The sequence below is a fragment of the Phoenix dactylifera genome, chromosome 13 (assembly GCF_009389715.1).
Source record: "Phoenix dactylifera cultivar Barhee BC4 chromosome 13, palm_55x_up_171113_PBpolish2nd_filt_p, whole genome shotgun sequence".
Classification (NCBI taxonomy): domain Eukaryota; kingdom Viridiplantae; phylum Streptophyta; class Magnoliopsida; order Arecales; family Arecaceae; genus Phoenix; species Phoenix dactylifera.
The window spans coordinates 10547432-10572546 of NC_052404.1; the positions used below are offsets into that span (position 1 = coordinate 10547432).

The following is a 25115-nucleotide window of genomic DNA, read 5'->3' on the forward strand; positions in this document are numbered from 1 at the left end:
TGGAGCACTAAACCGTCCATCCAATAAACAAGCCCCACCTAAACCATGAAGATGGCATCATCCTTCGGCATCATAATTATTGTACAGCTTAGCATTTTTTACGCATGGGAGTACTGCACTTGGCGGGCCCTCTCCATGACATTCCGCCCTCTAGAACGTTCCTCCCTCTCCTATCGTTCCAATAGCCCTCGAACCGCGAATATTTATTTCATCGTACGTGTACCATGAAAAAAATAAATTAATAAACTATACCAAGCGCCCGAGACGGGGTTATTCCTGTCATTTTAATTTAATTCATTAACCCCGTCAAGCGCCCGTTAAGATTTTATCTCAGGCGCGTGGGCCCGGAGAGCGATCTGGAGAAAACGACGCCCTCGATCATGGTAGGGCCGGGGCCTGGGAGAATCCCGACCAACCGCATGGTGCCGGCCCTTTATTTATCCGTTAACAGGTAGTGACGGCGGGCGCTGCGAATGGCGCCACGTGGTCACTAGCCAATCTGGACTCTGGAGGATCCTCCGCGATGCGGAACGGGAACGTTAGCTTCTGGCTTTTGATTTTGCCCAGCGGGGATGGCCACGTCGGACGAGTCCCGTCCCACCTCCGCACCACCGGGCGCTGTCCACCGCCATCTGATCCACGTCACCACCCCCGGCTCGGACCGAGCCTAATTTCTCCCCCCAACCAATCCCCTCCCCCAAAGCCTGGGATATCTTCCTCAAAACTCCCAAGCCATGGCGCTCCTCTCTGTTCAGTAGGATTTGGGACTCCTACCCCCCCAAGACTCGAGGCAGTTCTTGCTCTTTTCTCCCAATCGTTTTCTTCTTCTTCTTCTCCTCTCTTCTTCTTGATCTCGGGCGGAGGTCGCAGCACCTTGGATCTCCGCCGGGTTCTTGCTCTCCTCCCCTCGCAGAAGCCTGGACTTTGATCGGGCAAGAAGGTATACGAATCTTGTTTTTCCTCTCTAGATTTGTTTCAGGAACTGGAGATTTTTTCGTTCTTGAACCGATTTCGAATTCTTTGGGTCTTTTCGTGTCTTTTTTTTTTTGGCTTAAACCCTTGTTTGTTGGGATCTCTTGTCTCCGTGATTCTTGGTTTCTGACTATTTTGTGCTTTCATTTTTCTTTTTAATCGATGGATGCATGTGGTTTGGAGGCGAACTAGGGTTGTAATCTTACATAAGTGCCCTGTTTCTTGAACAATGGGGAAGAGTGATTTCTTGGGCATCATGTGCGTCTGAAACGTTTTTTTCTTTTAACAACTTGCCTCTGTTGGTGGAATCTTTAGGTTTTGAATGTGAGTTAGAGATCTAGCTGGGTAACGGCTGCTGTGTGTCGGTTAAATCTAAGAGAGAGTGATTTCTAGGGCATTGGGTTCATCAGAGAAGGTTCTTTCTCCAATATTGTCGTGACATTAGACTCAGTTCTTTGCTTATGTGATCTAGTTCGTAGGTCGGAGTTGTTAGTCAAGAGGTGGTGTTCTTGAAGGCAACGGAATGTGTGCGTTCTCTTCTTGGACAAGGAAGCGTTTTCCACTGCTCATTCCAGCACCATTATTGGTCATTTTGAGTCTGGTTGATGGGAAGTGTTGATGAAGCAAGCCCTCATGGGGCTGAGAACCAAGGGCCGGCGGAACTAAACTATCACATCCGTGATGAGCACAAGGAAGTTAGGGATGGCCTTGTGGGGGAGGGCCAGGGGCTTTCAGAAGAAGATGAGTCAAGGATTAACGAGGTCACACAAGATTTGAACTACAACCAAGAACGTGATGTGGCTGCCCCCCTGGCACATCAGCCTGGTCCACAGAAACTGCAGCAGCAGCAGCAGCCACCAGGACCAATGATTCAATGGGAGAGGTTTCTTTCTGTTAGAACACTGAAGGTCCTGCTCGTAGAGAATGATGATTCCACCCGGCAAGTGGTCGGTGCATTGCTCCGTAACTGTAGCTACGAAGGTAAGCAGCTTAACTTTTATTTTTATTGTCCCTATATGGAAAATCTGCACAGAATTTTATATTCCTTTCAACTGATACATTTACTTGCATGCTGAACTGTTGACTTTGTTGTGAAGCATTAACTACTGTTCTGTTTTTGCTATATACATGGGACTGTAATCGAGCCGAGCTTGATCAAGATTGGTTTGAAATTAATTTTGTGCTTGAGTTCCAAGATCAAGCTTGATTTATTTACCTTTATTTCAAGCTCAATACAAGCTTAACTTCAAATCAAGCTGAACATGAGCCTGCTTGATCAGGTTGATTATCCTTAATCAAGCTGAAATCAACTTGTGTTTAGATCATGCCTGGCTTCAGCTTAAATGAAATCTTGATTCTTGATTTCAAGCTTTGGTTCAAAGTTTGGTTCGGGTCTAAATTAATATTTAATTGATCCAAAGAATAAAAGAATACATCAATTAAAACTTTAATCTAATGATGCATTATATATGAAATATACAATATAAATAATTTAAGTATATTCGAGCCTCATCAAGCTGAGTTTGATCAAGTTGTCGATTTTTTTGGCTTGGCCCGAAATTAATTTTGAGCCTGGCTTGTTAGTTCAAGCTTGGTTTGTTTAGCTTCAAACCGAGCTTGATTTGAGCTTTTCTTGCCGGAGCATAGCTCAAGCTGATCTGCTTATTTGACACCCCTATATATACATTGGGTTCTCTGTTTTAAAAGGGCTAACTGTGTTACCAAAAAAAAAGGACTAACTGCTGTTGGATGCTTTATATAATTTGCTTTCCTAGTGTAGTTGGGCATAAGACGTCATCTTTTTAATTTCATTCTGTTTCTTGGTGTTTAATTGTTAATTTCTGTTGTTTTTGCTTACACATTTACAGATTGTAAGTAGTAAGTTTTGGTGAAGGAAGATTAACTATAGTTGCATGTGACTATTGAGATATTTGGTTGTCTTATTGCTCGCCATGGTACTATTGATGATAAAATATATTATTGTTACTTGAATACATTACTATATCTGAAAAAACAAACAGGATTTTCGATATTTGAAACATCTTATTTTTATATAGAATTCGGCTTTTGTAGATGTTGAAAATACTATATCATATACATGTGTAGTTTTTACATCCTTTTTTTTTTTATTATCCTCATTTATACTACTGTATATAGGGCGTGTCAGAGGAAAGTTCACCAATCCTGTAATTAATGGGTGATAAGGAATCAAATGATACTTGATTATATATTGCACTGCCAGCAAATATCACTCCTGTAGTTATTATTCATTAATAAAAGGCTTATGTAGTAATGCCAAACCAAGAGCTGGAAATAAATGCATGGAATGAGGTCGATATAAGCTGGCTTGTTGAGTGTACTAGGGAACATTATTCTTAAGCTTCCTTGAATTCTTATATAAACTTGTTATAAGATTTGGTTCTTCTACGGAATACAGAGTCCTTATCTGAGTGCCTTCTTCCTTGTGATCTAAAGTATTCAGCCTGACATTTTCAAGGCTTTCAGTTTGTCGCCTTCCTTGGCTTTCAGTCTTATCCGAGAATTCATGAAAGTGCTGTCTTCTCTCTTATTTATTAAGAGTTATCATGTTTGTAGCAAACTTTGATTTTTCAGATGAATTTTTCTGTTTTTTTGTTGGTCCTTTTGTTGTTATAACTTCATCTCTATTTTTATCCAGCTAAGTAGTTGTCTTTTTACTAGTTGAATAGAGGCTAATATGAATTTTGTAAATTTTGTCTTCAAAGATAATTGCTGTTCCTTTTATGCAGCCTCTTTTTTATGATCAAGGGCTAGAGCTTTTCAATCGGGGCTGGAGATCGTCGATCGGGTTGTAGAGCTTGCCCGGAGTGGTTGTTGATTAGAAGTTGGAGGTTGTTGATCAGTGCTGGAGCTGTCGACGAGGTCCCCTATGGCATCATCGCTAGAAGACAAGAAGGGGATTAGGAAGGTGAGGTCGAGGACTCGAGGGGGGAGAGGGCACGAGAGAGGATGACGGCTAGGGTTTCAAAGAGGAGAGAAGAGAGAGAGATATAGAGATCAAACACAAGGGGTTGGGGTTTTGTAAAAGGGCTTGGATCAGCCTGGGTGAAGCAGATTAGAACCATCCGAAACCATGCTGAACGAGGTTAGAATGATTTGAAACAGGACAATACTAATTAATTTAGTCTGGTTTAGGCTAGTTCTAATGCTGTTTCATTTTGTGTGGCCATACCATCCTGACTAGCCGGTTCAGTTCAATATGACTTGAAATGCCTGGTTCATGAAACCTTATTAGGTGGGATGCTTAGTCGAAGTGTCAAAAGGCAAAAATAGTTGCCATATTTAATCTCTTGTTTAGCCACGGTCTAAATTAATGATGTTAGTGCTGATGTATAGCTACCATTCGTAGTATATACTTCAAGTGCTCTTGAAAATGGTTTTCTAGGGTGCATGACTACAATAATCTCTAGGTATTCCATGAGTTTTATGAATAAATGTTTCAATGTCAAGATGGTGGTGCCTAATAATTCCATGGTGGTTTTTTCTAGCATAAGATCAGACCTTTGGCTTTGAGCTCCATAAAGTGGACATCTGCATGGATCTGTTGTCAGCATACCCATGCACTTTTAGCTGCTTATGCTGTTTCAAGTCCTTTGCCTATATCTTGCCAAGGTAAGGAGCACGGTCCTAGATATTGGCAAATGGGAGTTCTTCCCATATCACAGAACTTTGGTGGATGTCCATCATCAAAATCCTATCACGAAATAATTTACCATTTGGCCTTGATGAACTTTACGTCAGTCTCATGCTTACGAAAGAAATTAACATGAAACAGTATTTGGAGATACTAGATGTTTTCTACATAGGATAATTTGTTTTTAGTCCATGGGCAGAGCTTTGTTTTAGTTGCGATATCTGCTCAAGATAAGATTCGTACTCAAAATAAGGCTTTTTTGGTGATTTGGCTTGTTTGTTTTGTTGTTCTATACATACTAATTTTAATGCTTATTCTTTTAATATGTTTTTGAGTTAATTTTTTGAGTTAATTAAAACGAGTTCTTTTCTTCTTGCAATCAAATGTTATTGCTGAATTTAATGGGAATTGCTGGCCTTTTCTCATCGAGGAGAAGAATATTATGGATCCTATTGGATTCCTCCAAATTCCCTACCTCACCACAAAAAATAAAAATAAAAACTACTCAAGCTTTGAGGCCGATTATCAAGTGATGGCCTTTGTTATTGCCATATTCAATTGGCTTCATTACCTTCTCTTGGTCATGGGGGTGTCACAAGCACTGTGCTAACAATTTCTTACATTCAACCAACCAAGCATTTCATAGACAAGATTCATGCTACCACGTGCAGTGTGTACAAGCAAACTCTTGCTGACAGATTTTTTTGCTAGTTTGAGATGGCTTTATTATTTGCACGCTATCCTTATCTATTATAGTGGAGGTTCGTATCTCAATATTATTGCTCCAGAAGTTTCAAGATTTATTTTGGGAACTCTTGTTCCTTTTCCCTTTTTAATGCAGAGACCATTGCCTGGCCAACTTCCTTGATGTAAAGGTCTTATGTCAACTCCTGTTATCATCATCACTAACCAACTCCTTTAGGTATAAACAAATGAACTGCTGAAAGGCACGATGCTGTGCTCCTGAATAGGAATCTGATATGTAGCATCTCAGATATGTAGAAGCAGTGATTTCTTCTATCAGCTCCCAGTTATTCTGCAGATGGAATCTTCATTAAGGTTTATCCCTCATATAGCAGAATCTCAAGTCATGCTACATGTGTCATCAATACACGTTCAAGTATCCTAGTATCTCACTTAAGATGTTGCACTCCCAGCATCAGAATCCATCATATATAAATTTTGTGCCCCTTTCTATCTGATTTAAACAGTAGAGGAGCCTAATAAGGATTTCTTTTAAACATTTTTCCAGTACCATGATTGTTTTTTAAGACTATTATTGTTTGTATATATGCCTGTTAGGACTACTATTGTTATTCATTTATATAGAAAGGAACCTCCCCATGGTGAGAAACAATTGCGAGATGTGACATGGCATAGTATAAGGAGATTCAATTGAATTATTATTTCTATATACTTCATATCAAGGAAAAATAATATGCATTATACCAGTAGAATGATTCAAATGTACAATATTAAAGATTCAGATGGTCCCTCAAAAACAGCCTAATATATTTTGGCTGAACTTTTTGGTATTGTTTCAAAGCTATGAAGGTACAAGATGACCCTCTTTCGTGCTAGCAAATAAAATAGTAGCATTATATAATAACAGTGTAATCAAACCAATTTAGTGCCCGATTTTGAGATCCAGTTGATGGTCACTATCGATGGCAACTTCATAAATGAATCTCCAAGTATCTAGGAAGGTTGGGAATCATACTCTTCCGCTTAAAAAAGGTAAGGTCTTCGTTTTGAGTTCTAAAAAGTGTTTCCTCTTGATCTCACCCCATGTATAGTGGGCGGTGCACCCCTGTTAATTATATAACAGGTGGTATTCCCTCGGTGGGGCTCCGGCGTATTCTCAAAAAAAAAAAAAAGTTCTAAGACATAATCATTGCATGAATGTTTCAAGAAATACATTCAAACAACTAAATAATTATCATATGTTGTATCAGTTCAATTATTACATGATCTTGAATAATATGAATTTCAAGAATTTTGGCTTGTAGAATATTTGAACTTCAATAATTACTAAAATAGAAACTATCCGATGTAGGTTTCTTGCATCATGTCTTCCATATAATTACATTCACTCCCGACTGTTCTTCATCCTTTGGCAGTAACTGCTGTTGCAAATGGCCTACAAGCGTGGAAAATCTTACAAGATCTTACAAATCATATTGACCTTGTCTTGACTGAGGTAGTCATGCCTTGTTTATCTGGCATTGGTCTTCTAAGCAAGATCATGAGCCATAGAACTTGCAAGAATATTCCTGTTATTAGTGAGTACTCGTTCTCCATCACTTGACTACATTAAATTATGTTTCTTTCAACTGAGATTATGATATCACAAACTATGCTTCTTTCACATTACTTAACTTTGGTACATTTAGCTGCTACACCTGATGAGCTTTGTGTGCAGTGATGTCATCAAATGATTCTATGGGTACAGTCTTTCAATGTTTGTCAAAAGGTGCAGTTGACTTTTTAGTGAAGCCTATTCGCAAGAATGAGCTAAAAAACCTTTGGCAACACATCTGGAGGAGATATCACAGTGTAAGTTTCTATCATGTACTGTTTAGATTCTTTTTTTATTGTCTTCTGTTCTATTGCATAGACTAAGGGGATTCATGTTTCTTAGTAGTGTCTTCAGGAAATGCCATTGGTTAAGTCATGATATGGTCATATTTTTCATCCATCAAATCTCTTTGTTATTGGTTTTCTTCTTTTTCTAATTCTCTTTTATCTTTTTGTTTTGATTATTTGTTTTTACTTTCCTCTTCTAACTGCATTACTTTATTGCTATATCTCAGTCTAGCGGTAGTGGTAGTGAAAGTGGCAACCAAACCCAAAAATCTGTTAAGTCAAAGAGTGCTGCTGACTCTGACAATTATAGTGGAAGCAATGGCGATGATGACAATGGGAGCATTGGCTTGAATGTTAGGGATGGAAGTGATAATGGCAGTGGAACTCAGGTACACTGCTTACAATTCCTTCATTTATCGGTCATGTTTCCATTTTTTTTTTTAAAGTATGACTATTATTTATGAATCGTCCAATCTAATCAAGGTGAACTTTGTTGGACTTGTCCCTTATCTCTAGCTTGAGTATATCAACAAAAGATTATTTACTAACGTTATGTTTCATAGCTTTCTCTTGATTTCTAAAATTTACCTATAGTTTTAAATCTGATCTCAATATTGTCTACTGCACATCATCTCTGAAACTACTACTTTCCTGTTGTGTTGTTTTCATACGATATATGAAGTTTCTCTCAAAGTCTACATTTTCAGCGACGCTGCTCCCTTCAAATGCTCCTTTTACATTTCTCATACATCAAATGAAGTAGGGCACCTGATAGGATCCTAACTTTTAGTATTACAACTGTAATGTAAATTAAGATGAGTTATAGACTATTTGGCTCTTGAGATGTTCACAAATTAATGGAGCAAGTCCCTTGACCATTGACTTATATATGCATGCCTATACATCTATCTCTAGTGTACTAATTTGACCTACAGTTTACTTCCAAATCACTAGAACCAAGTTTATGAGAATTGAGAATGTGATGTTTATTATTATGATAATCGACCAGGCTGCTTACATGTAAATGACAGACAGCACTAAATGACGATCATTTTGACCTAATGTAATGCAGATAGTACTATATTGACCTATATACTGCCCCAGGTCAGTTCACACATAAGAAACAGATTATGGATGTATGCTCTGTGCCTCTTTAAGGAGTAACTATGAATTTTACCTCCAAACTTTTTTGTCCATATAGTAATTGGTAATGTGATACTAGTAGATTTTTTTCCAGTTATGTTTGGTGTATATTTGTTGTTATATGTTGGAGAAACGACTTGCCCATATGATTTATCATGGCTGCGCAACATTGATGGATTCATTTCCAATATCAAGACTTGCCCATTCATTTTCATCAAATGTCGGACAGACATGGTGTAACGTTAACAAAAAGATTTGCACAAATAGAAAAGATTAGAATGTCCTATTTCAGCATGTCATACATCAAAGTATCATATGATAGGGTGTCAAAATGATAAACACCTTGCATCTCTTGAGGGACATGCATATCAACCTACATCAAGCGTCGTCAATTTGTATCAGTGTATAAAGATGATATGCTATGAATAGTAGCAATACAGTATTCAGAATTGAACTTAAAGAATAGAACCAAAAGTTCATATCATGTGTTAGAAGAGATTTCATGATCACCCTTTGGATAGGGGTGACTACCTACAAAAGGGATTCTTAAGAAGAATTGAAGACTCTATAGGAGTTAAATAGGTTTCACTATTTATGCAATAGATTGTAATTTGATTTATTAAGATAATAATATATTATCTAAAAAGAAGCAATAATAATTTTGACTTGACTAGGCATTGAGATCTTCTGAAGTTGAAAGTACAGAGCCTAGTAAGAAAAAGAGAAATTTGAGTTCCACTGGAAATATAATTCTATTTTTCATTGTATATTTTTTGTTTAAAGCTAAGTAGTGACTTTCATATAGTGCCGGGTTAAGTAGTTAAGAAAATTGTTAATTGCCAAGAGTTTATGTATTGTGTCTTAAGAGTGCTCTCCACCAAATGAATATCAGTGTGTTTGGTTCCACTTAAAAGTACTCAGATCCACATGTAGGCACCTTGGCTTGTGACATCCCATAGAAAGACCAAATGTCCATTATGATGATGCCCCAGGATCCAGCACTTCAGGATAAAGGGCCCAATCTCACTACATTCCACATTGCATTCATGCTACATTTGATTCTATAGGGGAAGCTAGAAGAAGCCCCACTCAAGGATATCTGAAAGTAAAATTCACGCTATTAGAAGTCAACCAGTGATGCAAGTTGCACCATCAAATGCTTCAAGCTTTTATAAACAGGGAACCTACTGATGGCGCATCTCCACTGTCCGATCTCTTTCAGACGACATAATAACTGCTATCAAATACCTTCTAACAACATAATAATTGTAGTTGGATACCTTCTAACAACATGATCCTTATCATCGTGAGGGCTGGAACTAGACCAGGTTGGGTTTCTTTAAGCCTGAGCTTGGTATGAAAATTTGTGGGCTCCAGGCTGGGCCCAAGCCTAAAAACTTGCTTTTCAGTGGCGATCAACCGCTTCTCGTGATTGGAAGAGGGAATCAAGCCAATCAGAGGGGTTTTTGGGATAAGGCTCGAGCCCCAACCCAAGCTTAGCATGAAGACCCACATGGCTTGACTTGAATAAGCTCGATCACCTCAAAGGATCACAATGAGGGTAGCAAAGGCGCAGCAACGAAGGTGGGGCAGTCATGGTGAGTGCCAAGGTCAAGGGAAGGGAATCAACGAGGGCCTTGGTGGGCAACCATTAAGGGCTTCAATGGCAAAGGCGATCGAGGGTAGTGCATAGGGAGAGGGGGCCGGGGGGCGAAGGGAGATGGGCCATCGGCGTGGAGGGTCTAGGCTGAGGGAGATGTAGCTAGCAGAATGGACAACCTGGCAGTGGTCGAGGGCGCTGAGGAGGGAGAGGCGGCTAGCAGAGCAGCGAATCTTCAAGGATATACGATCTTGGAGGAGGCAAGTGGCGAGCAGAAAAGGAGGACGAGGAACTTATCAGTAAGGAGTGGATGTGGTGGAGCGAGATGTTGAAGATGTCGAAGAAATGAAAAGAGAGAGAAGAGAGGCTCTGACTACCCCATCCACCTTCATTGTACTAGAGGCCAAGAGGAGAGGTTTCAGGAAAATTAGGGCATGCATCATGGATTAGAAGGATAAGGTAGGTGAGAGGTTAGTGGTTCAAGAAATTGGTCTCAAACCTAGGTCTGACTCATGGATTAAGATAAGTGGGTTTAGGCATAGCCATGTCGAGCTTATTAATTCGGGCTAGGCTTCGAGCCCAAGCCAAGTTAACCCTAGACATGAACCTGGCCAAAAATTGAGTTAGGCTTTGGATCTGTGACCAAGTCTGACCTAGAATGTTCTCAAGCAAGCTTAGAGCTCAACCCAAAGTCAGCCCAACCCAATGGGCCATGGGCCGACCTAGCCCCTCTCTAGCCCTAATCACCAAAAAGTGCTCTAGCTTAACTCTAACCTGAATTTCTTTATATTATTTTTTTTTGAATTTTTCATGATTTTTGATTATTTTTGTTAGTTTCACATTGGATACTAATGTCTGTCTGATGATCTGAATCACCTGGTTCGGGGCATACTAACCCAAAATGGTGCGGAACCGAGTTGGTTCAATATTTAGGTTCAGGAAACAATACAAACTGGCCCGGACCACTCCGAACCAAGCAAAACCGTCAAGTTCCACTCAATTTCAAGCAGTTCAACTTGGTTTGAGGGCACAATTGGCTCAAGTATCTTCTAATTCTCCACCTTAATTCTCACTTCATCTTGCTAGCTTCATGTGAGCTTCTTGCTTGCGGTCCTTCACGAGGTCAAAACTCTTGTCACTAAGGTATTTGGCTTTTCTCTATCGCCGACAACATTGTTGATGCCGAGTCGATGATAGGTACCCCTCTCCCACTCTTGTCGCTCTCCCTTCCTCTCTCACCCTCTCCTCGCTCTCTCTCCTTCCTTCTCTTTCTCTACCTCTGTTTGTCTCCCGCCCTTCTTCCTCTCTCCATGGTTCTAGTATGCCTTGAGTTAGTACAATACATATCTATACTGTACCAAACTAGTAGCTGGCCTGTACAACCCCTAGTATCGGTCTAGAGAGCCTTGTTGGATACACAAAGGCTAGGCCTTCCCCGAAGGCACTATATAGACCCCCAAGCTCTTACCGCTGATATTAATACTGGAATCTCCACAAAAACTCTTGCTAAGGAGATTGTAAGAGCATGCTCTGAGAGACTAAGGCTTCTCTACATTGAGGGAAGTCATAATTAAGTTTTTTCAACGATCTTGAAGGGTGTGGAGGACCCAATGGGTGCTCAAAAAAGGGTCTTAGCCTGGGTTTTTGCCTGTCTTAGGGAATTCTTAGGCCCTTTTTCTTTCTACTTTCTTTTTTAGTTCAATCTAGTATAACTTAGATTGATTTTATTGCATTATTCATATGGTTTAGGCACAATATGCATTAGCTTTTTTTGTTCCTGCTCTTTTTGGGCTTTTAAGGGAAGGCGGGGTTTTGCAATACCCCCCCCTTCCCCACAAAATTCCCAAGTTAGCATCATAGCAATTATTTTTTCAGTTTCTAGATTTGAAAATCCGCACCCAAATCTCTCTAATTTGTCGTTCAATTATTCTCCTATCCATGTTCAAGACTCTAGGCTATGTATACCCCTCTCTAGAGGGATAGAAACTATAACAACACATCTCTTGCAAGGCAATCAGGGTGTTTCGGCGGCCGGAAAAAGTGTCAAGTGGTGATCATGCATCTTCATGCAGCAGTTGGATCCTGCAAGATCAACATATCAAATGGCGTAGCAATCCTCCACCATTGACTAGGAAGCGACATAACCAATCCTATAAAACAGGTGACTGAAATAGGACCTCTTTGTCCCATCATGCCTAGAAGAATTTTATGATGCTTTCTTTTAGTTTTCATCATTTTAGCCTAAATTTTGGGTGCATACATCCTTAAATAGGCCTTCAAGTTTTCTACACTTGATTGCTTGGAGTGGACTGTGACTTTGAACTAACAGTATTGGATTTTTATTACGGTATTGGCATGATTTTTAGAAGAGGTACTGACAGTATTGTCCTGACCAGCAGATTTGGTGTTGATGGTATTGGTGTGACTGTTAGATCTGTACTAACAGTTGGGCATCCAAAGCTCCGATTCTATCATTGGAAGTCACCTGATTTCGAGCTTTTCTATGTTTTGTTACATCAATGTTTGACTGACAGTAGGACCATAGTAGATAGGATATACCATCAATTCTTGCAAAAAGTTTCATTTATTTTTTTGCAAACTAATTTGACACTGCAATCAGTAAGGAGCCAGGAAGAAAGAGGCTAAAGTGATCCCCCAGGATTTTGCAAGCAAAGTTGGCTCGCTCAATTCTTCTCACTTATTGCTATGCCTATTAGACATCCATGTAAGCACTTCGGCTTTTGACACCCAACAAGAAGGCAAGTGTCAGTAGCAACAATATTGCAAGCATTACCACCCCAAAATAGGGCCTTAAAAATGTTGCATCCTTGCATCACATCCATTGCTTCATATGCTTTTTAGGACTCAGGCCAGAGCCCACTCAAATTGATAGCAGGATCCGAGCCATCAAATATCGTTCTTATGGTAATTATGTTGCCATCACATCATTAAAACTTCTTGTGAGGATCCGTGCGGGCGAGAGTTTAGTCCCACATCAGTTATTCGCTGGGTAGATCTTGGGTATTTATATAAGATCAAAGAACCCAAATAATACTTTCCGGCTAACCATTTTGGGTGAGGTCCTGGGTTGCTACAAATGGTATCAGAGCGAACCCGGTCTATAACCTATGTAGACTAGGGGACACTGCAATACGGATCCATTGGGGCTGACCATGGGCCAATTGTGGTGTTTGCGATTAGATTTGAACCCTTAGCCTGACGAGGACGTCAGGGCTTGAACGGGGGGAGTATGTGAGGATCCGTGCGGGCGTGTGTTTAATCCTACATCGGTTATTCGCTGGGTAGATCTTGGGTACTTATACAAGATCAAAGAACCCAAATAATACCTTCCGGCTAGCCATTTTGGGTGAGGTCTTGGGTTGTTACACTTCTAGAACCTGGATCGTTCTTATAGTTGGCCTCTTAACCGCATCTCTTTGAATAGCACCGTTAGAATAGCTCTCGCAGTTCCATCTTTGTTGTCAAAAGAAATTCAAGCTCTACTCAAGCTCGAAGTCCTAAAAGTTTATCCTTTTACAACTTTCACACAAATTAAGTTGATTTTTCCATGATTTTAGTCCTCATATTGGATATGCACAAACTTGGCTCCTCTGGGAGGCACTGTAAATACCCCCAACCCCCTACAACCAGAACCATCAAGTATTCTCAGCAAGAAGCTCATAGTTATCTATCACAGAGTACACAAGAAGTTCATAGTTATCTAGCAGAGAGTAACACTTGCAAAGAGACTAGGTCTTGCCTGACCAAGATGGCCATAGTTAAAACTTTTTCAATGATTTTGTAGGGTGTGAAGTGCTTGACGATGCTTACAAAGGCTTGGCCAAGGGGATCAGCATATTAGGGAAGTTCTCTTTTCTTTTTTTATGCTAGCTAGTTTCTTTTTCCTATTCCTTCTACATTAGTTTCATATATCTTAGGCATAGCATAGGTTCCTAGTCTTTTCCCTTGGAGGAGTTTTAGGGGAAGGAGAGGTGATCCCACGCCCTCTTCCTTCCCCAACAAACTCCCGGATAAGTAGACTAACATTTTCTCCTTTTTAGTTCTTGGTTTCAGATTTAGTTATCATACCTGAACAGTTCTATTTATCCTAGGAACTCAAACCCCTAGGGAGGATATACCTTAGACTATGAAGGTTAGTCCACAAGCAAGCAATCTCTTCGAGCACAAGTATTGTGTCCCTGCAGCTAAAGAACATTGGGTGGCAATCACAAGGTCTTCAAGCAGCAGCAGGATTGTGCGATGGAGATTGAGATACTACATCGAGGGGCAACAACACTCCTCTTATGACTAGAGAGCGGTGCAACCCTGATCCTACAAAACAAGCTTTTCACGGTCTCAAGGGCTCTGAAAAGCCTTCATGCGATAAAACTTGGTCTATGTAGCACATGAATTGGACTCATTGATTGAAAGGTGTTAGGCCTAAAGTTGAAGAGATACGATTATGGAATTTTCCAAAGTGAACTGAAAAAATTAGGCATATCAATTGAACTTCACGAGCCATTAGTTCATACATTTGTTCTCATGTTATTTTTGTTAATAACAACCAGAACTGGAAATGCAGAAATTCAGTCATCATAAAACCAATAAGCCATGTCTGGACTGAAGGACTCATTCAATTGTGTCAGAATCAGTTCTTGCTGTCAGAAAAAGTATGATGAGGGCACCTTAAAGGGTGAAAAATGACTAAAATATGAAAATAGAATGAATAAGTTATATGCATGATCATGATGGAAGTATAAAGAAATTAGTAAAAAGATTGAATGAGAGGAAGGCTCAAAGTAAAGAAGTGCGGAGAAAGAAAGGGGAATTACTGGGAGAACAAGTTAAACTGGCCTGGTCACTTGGTCACCTTATGACAACTTTGTGCTTCGACTTAGGCCAGACCTTTTTTGGGGGTTTGGGGTGGGGGTGGTCAGGAAGGAGGAGCAATATGGTGGTAATATGCCAGACCTTATGACAACTTTGTGCTTCGACTTAGGCCAGACCTTTTTTGGGGGTTTGGGGTGGGGGTGGTCAGGAAGGGGGGGCAATATGGTGGTAATATGCCACCACTAGGGTTTCAACTTTGAACCTCTCTAAAGAGCAAGCCCTTAAGAGAGGGATGTTAACCATTGGAAAACACTGGAGCCCCAGTCCTGTTGGCTAGGGCTAGGAATTGTAGACTATTACATGTTCAATTATAAGTCAAGGGCCAGGACAAATGCACACTACAACTACAATTTGAAAATTTTATCTTTGATGTCATGTATGTTTTCTAACACACAATTAAAAGAAGGTCCGCTATACCGATCGTACCGACGTACCGGTGGGCACCGGTACCGGTTGGAACTGGTACCGAACCGGTCAATAGAGCAGCGAAGTCCGCGGATGCGAAAAAATCAAGGCGCGGATGCGTTAAATGCCATTCTTAAATGGCCCACACGGCCTGCCCCGCGTGGGCGCGCTGCCTCATGTGCGGGCGCTCTTCCCCGCGCGCGGAACCCTGCGCGGGCGCGGTTCCCAGCTCGGGGAACCGCTATCGGGGAACCGAGCGTTCCTAGCTTGCGCACGCGTGGGCACGGCGACTGGTGCGAACCGGACCAGTTCACACTGGTACGAAAGTGGAACTGCTCAGTTTCGGCTCCGAAGGGGTCGGAACTGTTTTTTAAGGCTGTACCGGACTGGTCAGGGGCGGTACCGGTTCGGTAGGGGCTGAACCGGCTGGTATGGGCTGGTTCAGCAGACAATGATCAAGACCCTTCTAGGGCCTCCCAAGTCTTTGCCTGAGCTCATACCAACTTAGGATAAATTAGTTTGATGAAAAGGTCTGTTTGGCTGCTTTTCAGATTTGGAGAGATTAACAAGTTATGAGACCTTAAAATGAGTGTCTCCCTTGCAAAACATATTTTGGACAGTATCAGATTTTATGATTATCAGTTGTGAACAAATTCATGGACAAAACCATGTAGCCCCTCAAAGTTCCCTTTCAAAACTAACTGGCTCACAAGCAGAATACCCACTCTCTTCTTTTTCACATATAATATTTCAGAGATAGTCACTTTTCACCGCAACCTCATTTTCATGTGGGTACTTAGAATACAAGCATCTAACATACACTCTATAACCATAAGAGAATAGCTGATAACAACAGAAAAAATGGAAAAAATGGCTGTCGGCAAGTCAGGTTGTTTGGGAATGCAGCCTCAATCAGGCAGTAAATTCTGTAGAAGGAACTTGGGTGAGAGATTGATGGTGAATAAGTAGCTAAGTAGACTGAAATGAAGATTATATGGTCATTATTAGTTAAGGTAATTATGTGATCATTATACTGTCAAATAATACTTTGGTCTAAATTATGTGATATTAATTCCAACTATACACATGGACATTTTTTTTAAGGTAGTTCAAGTATAAACAAGATAAATTATAATATTTATAGAAACCTCACGAGGATATCCATGCCAATGAAAATGAGACATTTGACAATATGCATCTAAAATCTAATTCATAACCGTATTGATGATTCAAATTGATCGAGGAAAAGATACATTTTGGCACCTGTTTTTTGTTATAAGTTTCCTAAAAATGCTCATACATGCCTAAAAAATATTTTGATTACTTGCAGAGTTCCTGGACAAAACGTGCGGTGGAGGTGGACAGCCCCCAACGTATGTCTCCATCAGATCAGTTAGCCAGTCTACCTGATAGTACCTGTGCACAGGTCATTCACCCAAAGCCTGATGTATTCTATCATGATTGGGCGCCCATGAATGCCAATGGAGAGTACGAAGGACAAAAGGAACCTACTGGTACGACAACTATATCTTAATATTCATCTTAACTAAGTATTCAAGATGCTAGCATTTTGGTTAATTTACGATCTGTATTACAGATGATTTCATGGGCAAAGACTTGGAGATAGGAGTACCTGGGAATCCAGATACACAACATGAATCATATCCAACTGAGCAGGTTTCCACCAAGTTAACAGGCTCAAGTATGGACAAATTGCCTGAAAGCGGCCCGAAAAATGAGGGTGCATTGGGACTTGATAGCAATAATGTGTCTGATGAACCAAGCACCCAAGTTGTTGATCTGATTGGTGCCATCGCAAATGGCAACAATGCACAACTGGTAACCGGATTTACGGAGGCACCTAATGGTTTCTCCAAGATCATGGAAGGCAAAGATATAACTGCTGATGGGTCTATGGTGTTACCATCTCTTGAGTTGAGTTTGAAGAGGCCGAGATCAACAGGAGAGGATGGAACTGCCACTCATGATGACCGCAATGTTCTAAGACGTTCAAATCTGTCAGCATTCTCGAGGTGTGAAAAAAAAAATATATGAGAACATTAATTTTTCTACTACTATTTCAGAAAGAATAGCATTCTGACAATTTTTGTTTTTGTCCAAAGGTACCATACTTCTGCTGCTTCAAATCAAGCTCTTACTGGATATGTAGGAAGCTGTTCTCTGCTTGATAACTGCTCAGAGGCAGTGAAGACGGAATCTACATACAACATGATATCACATTCAAATGCTGCTCCTCTGAAGCAGGGTTCTAATGTCAGTAGTAACAACAATGACATGGGCTCCACCACGAAGAATGTCTTTTCTAAACCAGTCAAGGAAAAAGCAGAAACCACATCAGCAGTCAAGTGTATCCAACCTGCCACTGCTTTCCGTCCTGTGCAATATCAATCCTCTGGCACTCAGCAAGTTATGCAAGAGAAAGTTGATAATGTGACAGCAGCTGGATCAATTGGACAGCTAAGAGAGATCCAGTGTCAAGTTCAAGTGCAGCATCACCATCAGCACTATCATCATCATCACGTTACTCGCAGCATACAGGAGCAGCAGCAACTGCAGACACCACCAGATCATGACTTGTCTCTCAAGAACATGGCAGCAGCTGCCCGACAATGTGGGTCATCTAATATGTTTGCTGGGCCAGTGGAAGGTAATGCTGCTAATTATAGCTTAAATGGGAGCAATTCAGGCAGCAATCATGGGAGCAATGGGCAGAATGGAAGTAGTACAGCTGTCAATGCTGTAGGAATGAATATGGAGGTTGCTAATGGTTTTGCAGACAAGAGCAGGGCTGGAGGTGGCAATTGGAGTGGAAGCAGGAGCGGTAGTGGAGTAGATCAGAGCCGTTTTGTGCAGAGAGAGGCTGCCTTGAAGAAATTTAGGCAGAAAAGGAAAGCAAGGAACTTTGGAAAGAAGGTAGACAGCTTTTTGTCGCATGTCTATATTCATTGTTTCATTTCAAGAAGCATGAACATTGCATTGTCATGAAAATAAGCATACACGTCCAATATTGCTAACTTAATTTTCCCAAGATAGACCATGGTGTTGGTCATTAACAGTAAACTAATACCATGGCCTTCCAGGCCATTTACATACAGAAGATATCAAGATCTCCCAAAATTTTACAGAACAGCAGTATAAACATTGTCTTCTAGCAGTCCCGGTTTGTACACGGTGCATCTGCCACTACATGACCAACTATTTTTAGTTCTGTAAAATTTAGGGAGACAACCTTCTGCTCGTGAAGATTATGTTTGATGTTCTAGTGTTCAATCATATTGTCTTCATTGTTCGCTTTTGTTTTCCTTTTGTTGGAAGATTTGGATGGAATTGGGCTATTTGTTTGTTTTGGTTTTTCAGGTCCGTTACCAAAGCAGGAAGAGACTTGCAGAGCAGCGGCCCCGTGTGCGTGGACAGTTTGTGCGACAGTCTGTGCAAGAACAAAGAGGCCAGGAAGCAGAGAGATGACATAGCAAGGTGGCAAGTGAAATTTCTTGGTTGAGAGCAGCTCATTGATGGGTAGCACATGGGATCCAGGTTTGTGAGAATATACTAAATAAAAGGGCTAGATGTGTGTGGTATGACTTTGATCACTGCCGTTTGGACGTTGGTCACCCTTGAAAGAAGAGTATCTATCAGCCCGTATCAATAAGGCCACATTGGCAGTACTGTGTTTATGGTCTGTGCTGTTAAAAGACTGCATGTTATTGTTATCCTGATTCAGTCCTGGTATGTGCTGTTAAAGTCTCTGCATGTTATTGTTATCCTGTTTCATCCCACCGTGCAGGCCATAACGATGATTTAATGATTCTGTTCATGTCAGACTCCAAGCCTATTTAGGGGCCTCTGCTCTGCTTCTCTACCATAAGAGAGAGAGAGAGAGAGAGAGGGAAAAAAAAAACTCCTAGCCTATAGAGCACACAACTTGTTGAAGTTTAGCATGAGCTCGATAAATGATTGTCACCAATGCTGAGTTAAGTCTGTAATACAAAAATTTGAGAGTTTGTTATCAGTTCACCCTTGTGTGTTAGGAACATATGCAATTTTTGGTAGGCAAGACATCTATCATTCAAGTACAAAGATTATACAATTTCTCCAGGCCTCCGCCTGTCACCCAATGCTTGGTTGCCCCTTAACAGTTGATTTCCGTCAGTCAGAGTTGATGTAGTGTACCGTTATGATTCTAGGACCATCCATTTCCTTTTAAACACGTTGAAGAGTTGGTCCTGTCCAATATCTGATATATTGCCTGGTCTAAGTCGTCCAACAAGCCCTTTGTGATTTGTCCGGTTAGTCCTTCCTTCGGGCGCTACAGAGAAATTATTCAACTTGGTCCCCATATTATGCTATATTCAACTTTTGAGACAAATAACGTCATAAATCTCTTATGTTTTTCAGTTCTTAGATTCTCATAATTATTTAAGCTTGAATAAAATATCAAAAGCACTATTTCTCCACTTTCTTTGACTGGCGATAGATCTGCTATTCATCACCCTCCAGGAAACTGTAGCGGTCACCCCTAAACAGGTCTCCTGTCATGATCTACATGGCTAGACAAATGTTTTTTTCCATGTGGTTCAGCTATTCTCGCTACACTAGTGTCATACATCTCTTGACAAGTAAAGGGATTCGACAAAAGAAAAAGAAAAACTATAGGTTTATAGAATTATTCCTTCTATTTGGAAGCTCAACAAAAAACCCCAAAGTCCACTAAAAATATATACCAACCACATACTGCATGACCTGCATTTCACAAAAGTTCCAAAGCCCAATTACGTCTTTCCAACAGATGAAGAAGTAGAAAACGTCATTGGTACTGAGAACAACCGCCTGAAAAGTGTATCATTATAGGTTCCTCCTGCCAAACATTGCCTAGCTTCATAGTTGCTTCTTTCAGTCAGTTAAAAGTAAAAACTGGAATTAAAATTAAAAATAAAAGAAGATCAACAGAAACACCTGGAATAAACTGTCTACTTGATGGTTCAGTACCTATAACACTATAACACAAGCATATATTCAATTACTTTGCATAATTAAAAAGATAAAACAATGAATGTGATATAGCACAATATTTCGTCAAAAACACAGGCACTTACAAACTCAATAGATCATTAATTATGAGCCACCTCAATGTTGGCTTCCTGGGTAGCAATCTTCACCACCATTTTCATTCACCTAGATGTGGAAGTTATGATATTTGCTCATTAAATGCCCGTGTTTGCTGGAAGTCCCCTTGTTTAAAATAGTCAACTATCAAAAACGTTTGCAATGTAACTAAATTCTGTCTTCCTCTAAAGTGGATTACAGGTCTTTCCAAAGTCAACCTTCCTGCCTCACATTCTGACAATTTTTAAGCTTTTACACTATGGTATCATAAAGTTACTGGTCCACATTATCATAAAAGAAACTTGTATATAAAAAAGAAAATTCAAACAAACTGCACCACAAATATTATTTGATTAAGTTGGTATGAGGATGCACAATAAAGACATGAAGCCATGTCCCAAAGAACCATGAAAAAGGAGGGTGAAACCTTGAGCTAAAATGGAGGAAAGCTGAGAAAATGGATTCTAAAAAGCTTGAAGTTGCTAAAGCCGCCTTCAGTAGGAAAGATTAATGGTAAGAATTTCCAATTATTGCTTACATATCACACTTAGGAGAAGAAAGGAATCTAGAACTTTTCACTATCAGGGGTCAACTTTTTCCGACACATAAAATATTCTAACTCCGTGTCTGGAATTGGTAGAAAGTCCGCTGTTTTCCCTCAATTTATGTTGGGTTGGTTCAGAAATGTAGTTTGTGAGTGCAGTCATTTGAAGTAAACATACTGAAGGTGGGGAAATTAGCACTGAAAATATTTAATTGCACTTGGAGGTTAAAGATGAGATGCATCAATGGGCCAAAAACCAAAATAACCAAGATCAAGTCCAAACAAAACAGCCAGGAAGTACTACAACACGTGAAAGGAAGCTAGAAAAGCAAAAGTGGGGAACATCCTTGCATGTAATATCCAAGAACTAGAAAAGATTGATAAAAGAAAAGCATCGAAATAACTTCAACGATCAGATAAAAATTGAATGTCTGTCACTAGTTGCAGACATGCTGAGGCTTTTAGATAGGCCACATGCACTTAGTAATTGTGATTCACTCAATCTCCCCAATTTTGTAGGGGAAAAATAATCTCGTAGCTCACCAACCCTTCTATATTGTGCAGCAAGATCAGTCACCACTTGCATGACATGCTACTCCCATATGCTATCAGTAACCTCCTCGATCAAGTTAAGGATGTAGTCACTGTCGTGCACACTATCTGAAGTATTAACTTGTGGAAGAATGATTTAGTCACAATATGTAAGGAAGTTAATTGCTTCACCTGGTCGAATGGGGCCATCACACATTAATGTCAATCCGTATGTGGGTCACTCGCTCTTGCAGAATGCTATCTATGCCTCCAATTCATTTCTATTCTCGTCAAGTAACTCACCTTATGTCCCTCAGACCAAGCAGATCAACACCCTGACTGGCCTTTTAGATGGCATCAATCATGTTGCAATAGTAGGCGTCGTATATGGCATTTGCTAAGATGTGGCTAAAGTTGAACCACTTTCAATAGCCCTCCACACATCCTTCTTTTTGTCCTTCAACATGTTATCAGTTCGTTGTTGCTTTCTATTTCTACTCGAGAAGGCATGTGGATCCAAATCTACAATTGTCACCCCAGATGTTGGCACACCCCTACTCTTCTTACCTTTCCTACCATTGAAGGTCCCAATCATGGATGCCATCTAGCTAGCTAGCACATGGTACTCTGACTGACTGGGTCCTCCCTTCAAACTATGGGGGTCCAAATTTAGTTATGTGCTTGTTGATCTCATCCATCCCCTATTGCTCCTCCCCACTGGCCCAGATGGCAGCCCGAATTTGGGCATTCTCCATATCATTTGGGTTGGAGACCTCATAATCTGCTGGATCTATGCAGTGACAGAACGGCGGCCCTGTTGCCCTCCTATCCAACTTGGCCTATTTACTTGTGACCTTTTCCCATTTATGAAGTCTCGAAAAGCATGTCTGAAAAGCTGACTAACCTTTGGGGACATTGCAAGCCATAACATCAGGATATCCACCAACCAAGTGTTCATTCAACATGATGATCCCATCCCTCTCCACTCAAATGAATACCACTTGCACCTCCAATGATGACAGCCACTTACTATCTTATCCATGGTACACTGTACCGGCCCGAACCGGACTGTATAGGATGTACCATACCGTACCAGTATCCGGTGCGGATGGCGTGCCTACACTCGATATGCCAAAAAAATCTCATACCGTACCGTATCGACACTGTGCTAGTGTGGCACTGGTATGGGGCTTGATATCGAGATGGCGAACATTGATCTTACCTATTGCCCCTATATATTATTTCTTACTTTTCTTTATTTTTAGCTTCATTGCAGACCATTTAATACTGAAATTTTTAAAACCATGCATTTTCAACCACAAAATATAGCATCGGTTATCACTAATTCGTATCTATGAATTATCCATGATTTTTCATGGATTAATTTTTTAATTTAACATTTCACAAAAATAGAAAAAAATCAAACATTCCTAAAAATTTGCTAGCTATCCCAAAATTTACTTCTAGATATATTTATATAACATTTTTAAATTAAATCCATAAAAAAATGTATAAATTGCATAAGTATCAAAAAATATGATACATGCTCCAAAGAACATGTATGAAATATCTTTACATGCAAGTAAAATATTATTTGAATAAAAATAATATTTAATTTAAATAAATTATCAAAAATTAAATTTTAATTATAACTAATATAGCCTTTTATAGCAGGTACCACATATATTCTCAACCTATATTAAGTATTAGTAGCCTAACTGATCTAGAAATTACTTTAAAATTGGGATTTAATCAAGAAGCAATTAATATGCAGAAAATTAATCAAATTATTGTGAAAAAGATAGCAGATAACATGCTAGACTCGAGCATGACACTAATATTTGGAATTGAAGATCTCTTTTATTTTTTACAAATTTTTATTTAATTAAAAATATATCAAAATATAAAAATTTATAGTATTGCATAGATCTACTATATATCACAAAATCATGCCAAAATGTAAAATTTTAATATGATTTTTTAGTGAACTGAGGATCTACCCTCCTTACCCCCTCTCTCTCTCTCCCCTTTCTTTTTTCTCTCTTTTTCCTCTCCTACATTGATCAGAGGTGCAACAAAGGAGAAAAAAAGTGAGGCGACCTTTTCTCCCTCAATTATAGAGGGAGAGGGCTCAATTGAGCCCGAATAGGATCTTCTTGGGCTGAACTGCCTAAGCTAGTTCAATTATAAGTGTTTCAACTTGAGGAGGATTAGTTAGCACCAGTTCAGGTTTCATTTTGTACCAAAACCATTAACCATCCTAGTTCATAGGCGGTACAGTACTACTGATCGAACTGGATGGTTTTGCTTGGTATCGTACAACACAGACATAGTAATAGAAATCAAAATGGGCTAGGCCGGGCAACACCCTTACCTGAGCCCGGCCCAAAAAAATTTTCGGGCTTCAAGCTGAGCTTAGGCTCAAAAAAATTTTCCAAACCTCAGACCATGCCCAACTCGAGCCTAAACCCAAGCTTAGTCCAAAGCCTAGATGGGCATGACCCAACCGAGCTCGACCAGGCCAAATGGCTCAACTTGACCCAAATTCCAAATCCTAATCCTCTTTTCCAATTTGACCTAGTAGTCGTTCCAGGTATAGTAGTCGCATACAAACTGGACAGTGATCCCCTAGTCCCTCTTAAGGTCCATGTAGTCCATCATGGCACCAGCCCAATCCCTCCAATAGACCTTGTGGATCTCATGAATCCTCCTAGAGGACCCTCTTGATGAGAATCATCTTCCTAGAGTTGATGTGGGCAAAGATCTCGATATTCCTTACCCTTTACATCGCCTCCTTCCATCATGCCTCCTCCTTGGCCCGTGTTGCACTCAATGTCGCTAGCCCCTGCCAATTGCCAAGAGGGGCACTATTAAGGATGAGGATGGCGAGAGGGCAGAGTAGGGAGAGGGCCTTCCTATCTGCCCAACGGAGCAACTAGGGCACAAACGAGAGAGAAAGAGAGGGACTAAGGCAAGAGAGAGAAGAAAGAGGAGAAAAGGGGAGGAGCAGATAAGGCAAAAGCGAGAGAAAGGGAAAGGCTAAGGGGTTGGGTTGGATTTGAAGATTGGGTTTGGGTTAATCAATTAGCTTAGATTTAGGGGTTTAAGTGCAGGTCGGGTCAAACTTAATAGTCTGAGCCTGGTTTAGGTCGAGTTTTAAGCTTAGCCTCAAGTTGGACCCAAGCTCCAAGCAGGGCCCGAGCAAGCCTTATTTCTAGGCCTACAACCGATCCAAACATTCTTGGGCCAATTCCAAAGCCCAACCTGAAGCCAGCTCGACCCGACAAACCTCATGTTGACCCGGGCCTATTTCCAGTCCTACATAATAAATGCACACTTCCTTGCTTCCCATTAGTAGTATGTCTATTAAAGCCTCAAGTGCGTGTTGACAAAGTGGAGAAAATCTAGAAAGAGATTATTTAGGAAGGAATCAAAAGTGTTAAGAACCGTAATTTGGTAAGTTGGAAACCACTTCAAAGATCTACAAGTGATGACAAGTCTAAGATTTGTCTAAAAGAATGATATTTTTGCCCACATCCTAGTTTCAATCTACCAAACTCTAATAGAAAACTGTATGGGTATATACTGTTTCAACCACTTGTTAGCAAAATCTAAACAAATGCAAAAGAAAGAAATTGATTTTATCC

The 25115-nt window shown here is 40.2% G+C and overlaps 1 protein-coding gene and 1 long non-coding RNA gene across 6 annotated transcripts; one reads left to right on the plus strand and one right to left on the minus strand.

Moving 5' to 3' along the window:
• The first annotated feature begins 679 nt into the window (after positions 1–679).
• LOC103706639 (two-component response regulator-like PRR37) lies at positions 680–19036 on the plus strand. Of its 5 annotated transcripts, none has more exons than XM_008790800.4 (9): positions 680–940; positions 1445–1953; positions 6766–6927; positions 7068–7201; positions 7459–7620; positions 16600–16783; positions 16867–17302; positions 17393–18203; positions 18648–19036. In XM_008790800.4, the coding sequence occupies exons 2-9, from the start codon at positions 1578–1580 to the stop codon at positions 18753–18755; spliced, it is 2373 nt and encodes a 790-aa protein (XP_008789022.2). In that variant the 5' UTR covers positions 680–940; positions 1445–1577; the 3' UTR covers positions 18756–19036. The 5 variants fall into 5 exon arrangements, with proteins under 5 accessions (XP_008789022.2, XP_038988978.1, XP_017698171.2 ...); XM_017842682.3 differs by having other exon boundaries at positions 695–940; positions 1452–1953; XM_039133049.1 differs by having other exon boundaries at positions 737–940; positions 1288–1953.
• A 688-nt stretch (positions 19037–19724) lies between these two features.
• Positions 19725–22601, minus strand: LOC120112907. The gene is made up of 2 exons (XR_005514580.1): positions 20384–22601; positions 19725–20284 (listed from the first exon to the last, which is right to left on the minus strand). It is a non-coding gene; the product is annotated as an uncharacterized LOC120112907 (long non-coding RNA).
• Positions 22602–25115: the final 2514 nt, after the last annotated feature.

Coding starts and splice junctions, on each gene's coding strand:
- LOC103706639 (XM_008790800.4), top strand. CDS start 1,578: ATGGGAAGTGTTGATGAAGCAAGCCCTCATGGGGCTGAGAACCAAGGG. Junction 6,928..7,067: donor CAAGAATATTCCTGTTATTA/GTGAGTACTCGT, acceptor CTTTGTGTGCAG/TGATGTCATCAAATGATTCT. Junction 7,202..7,458: donor TCTGGAGGAGATATCACAGT/GTAAGTTTCTAT, acceptor GCTATATCTCAG/TCTAGCGGTAGTGGTAGTGA.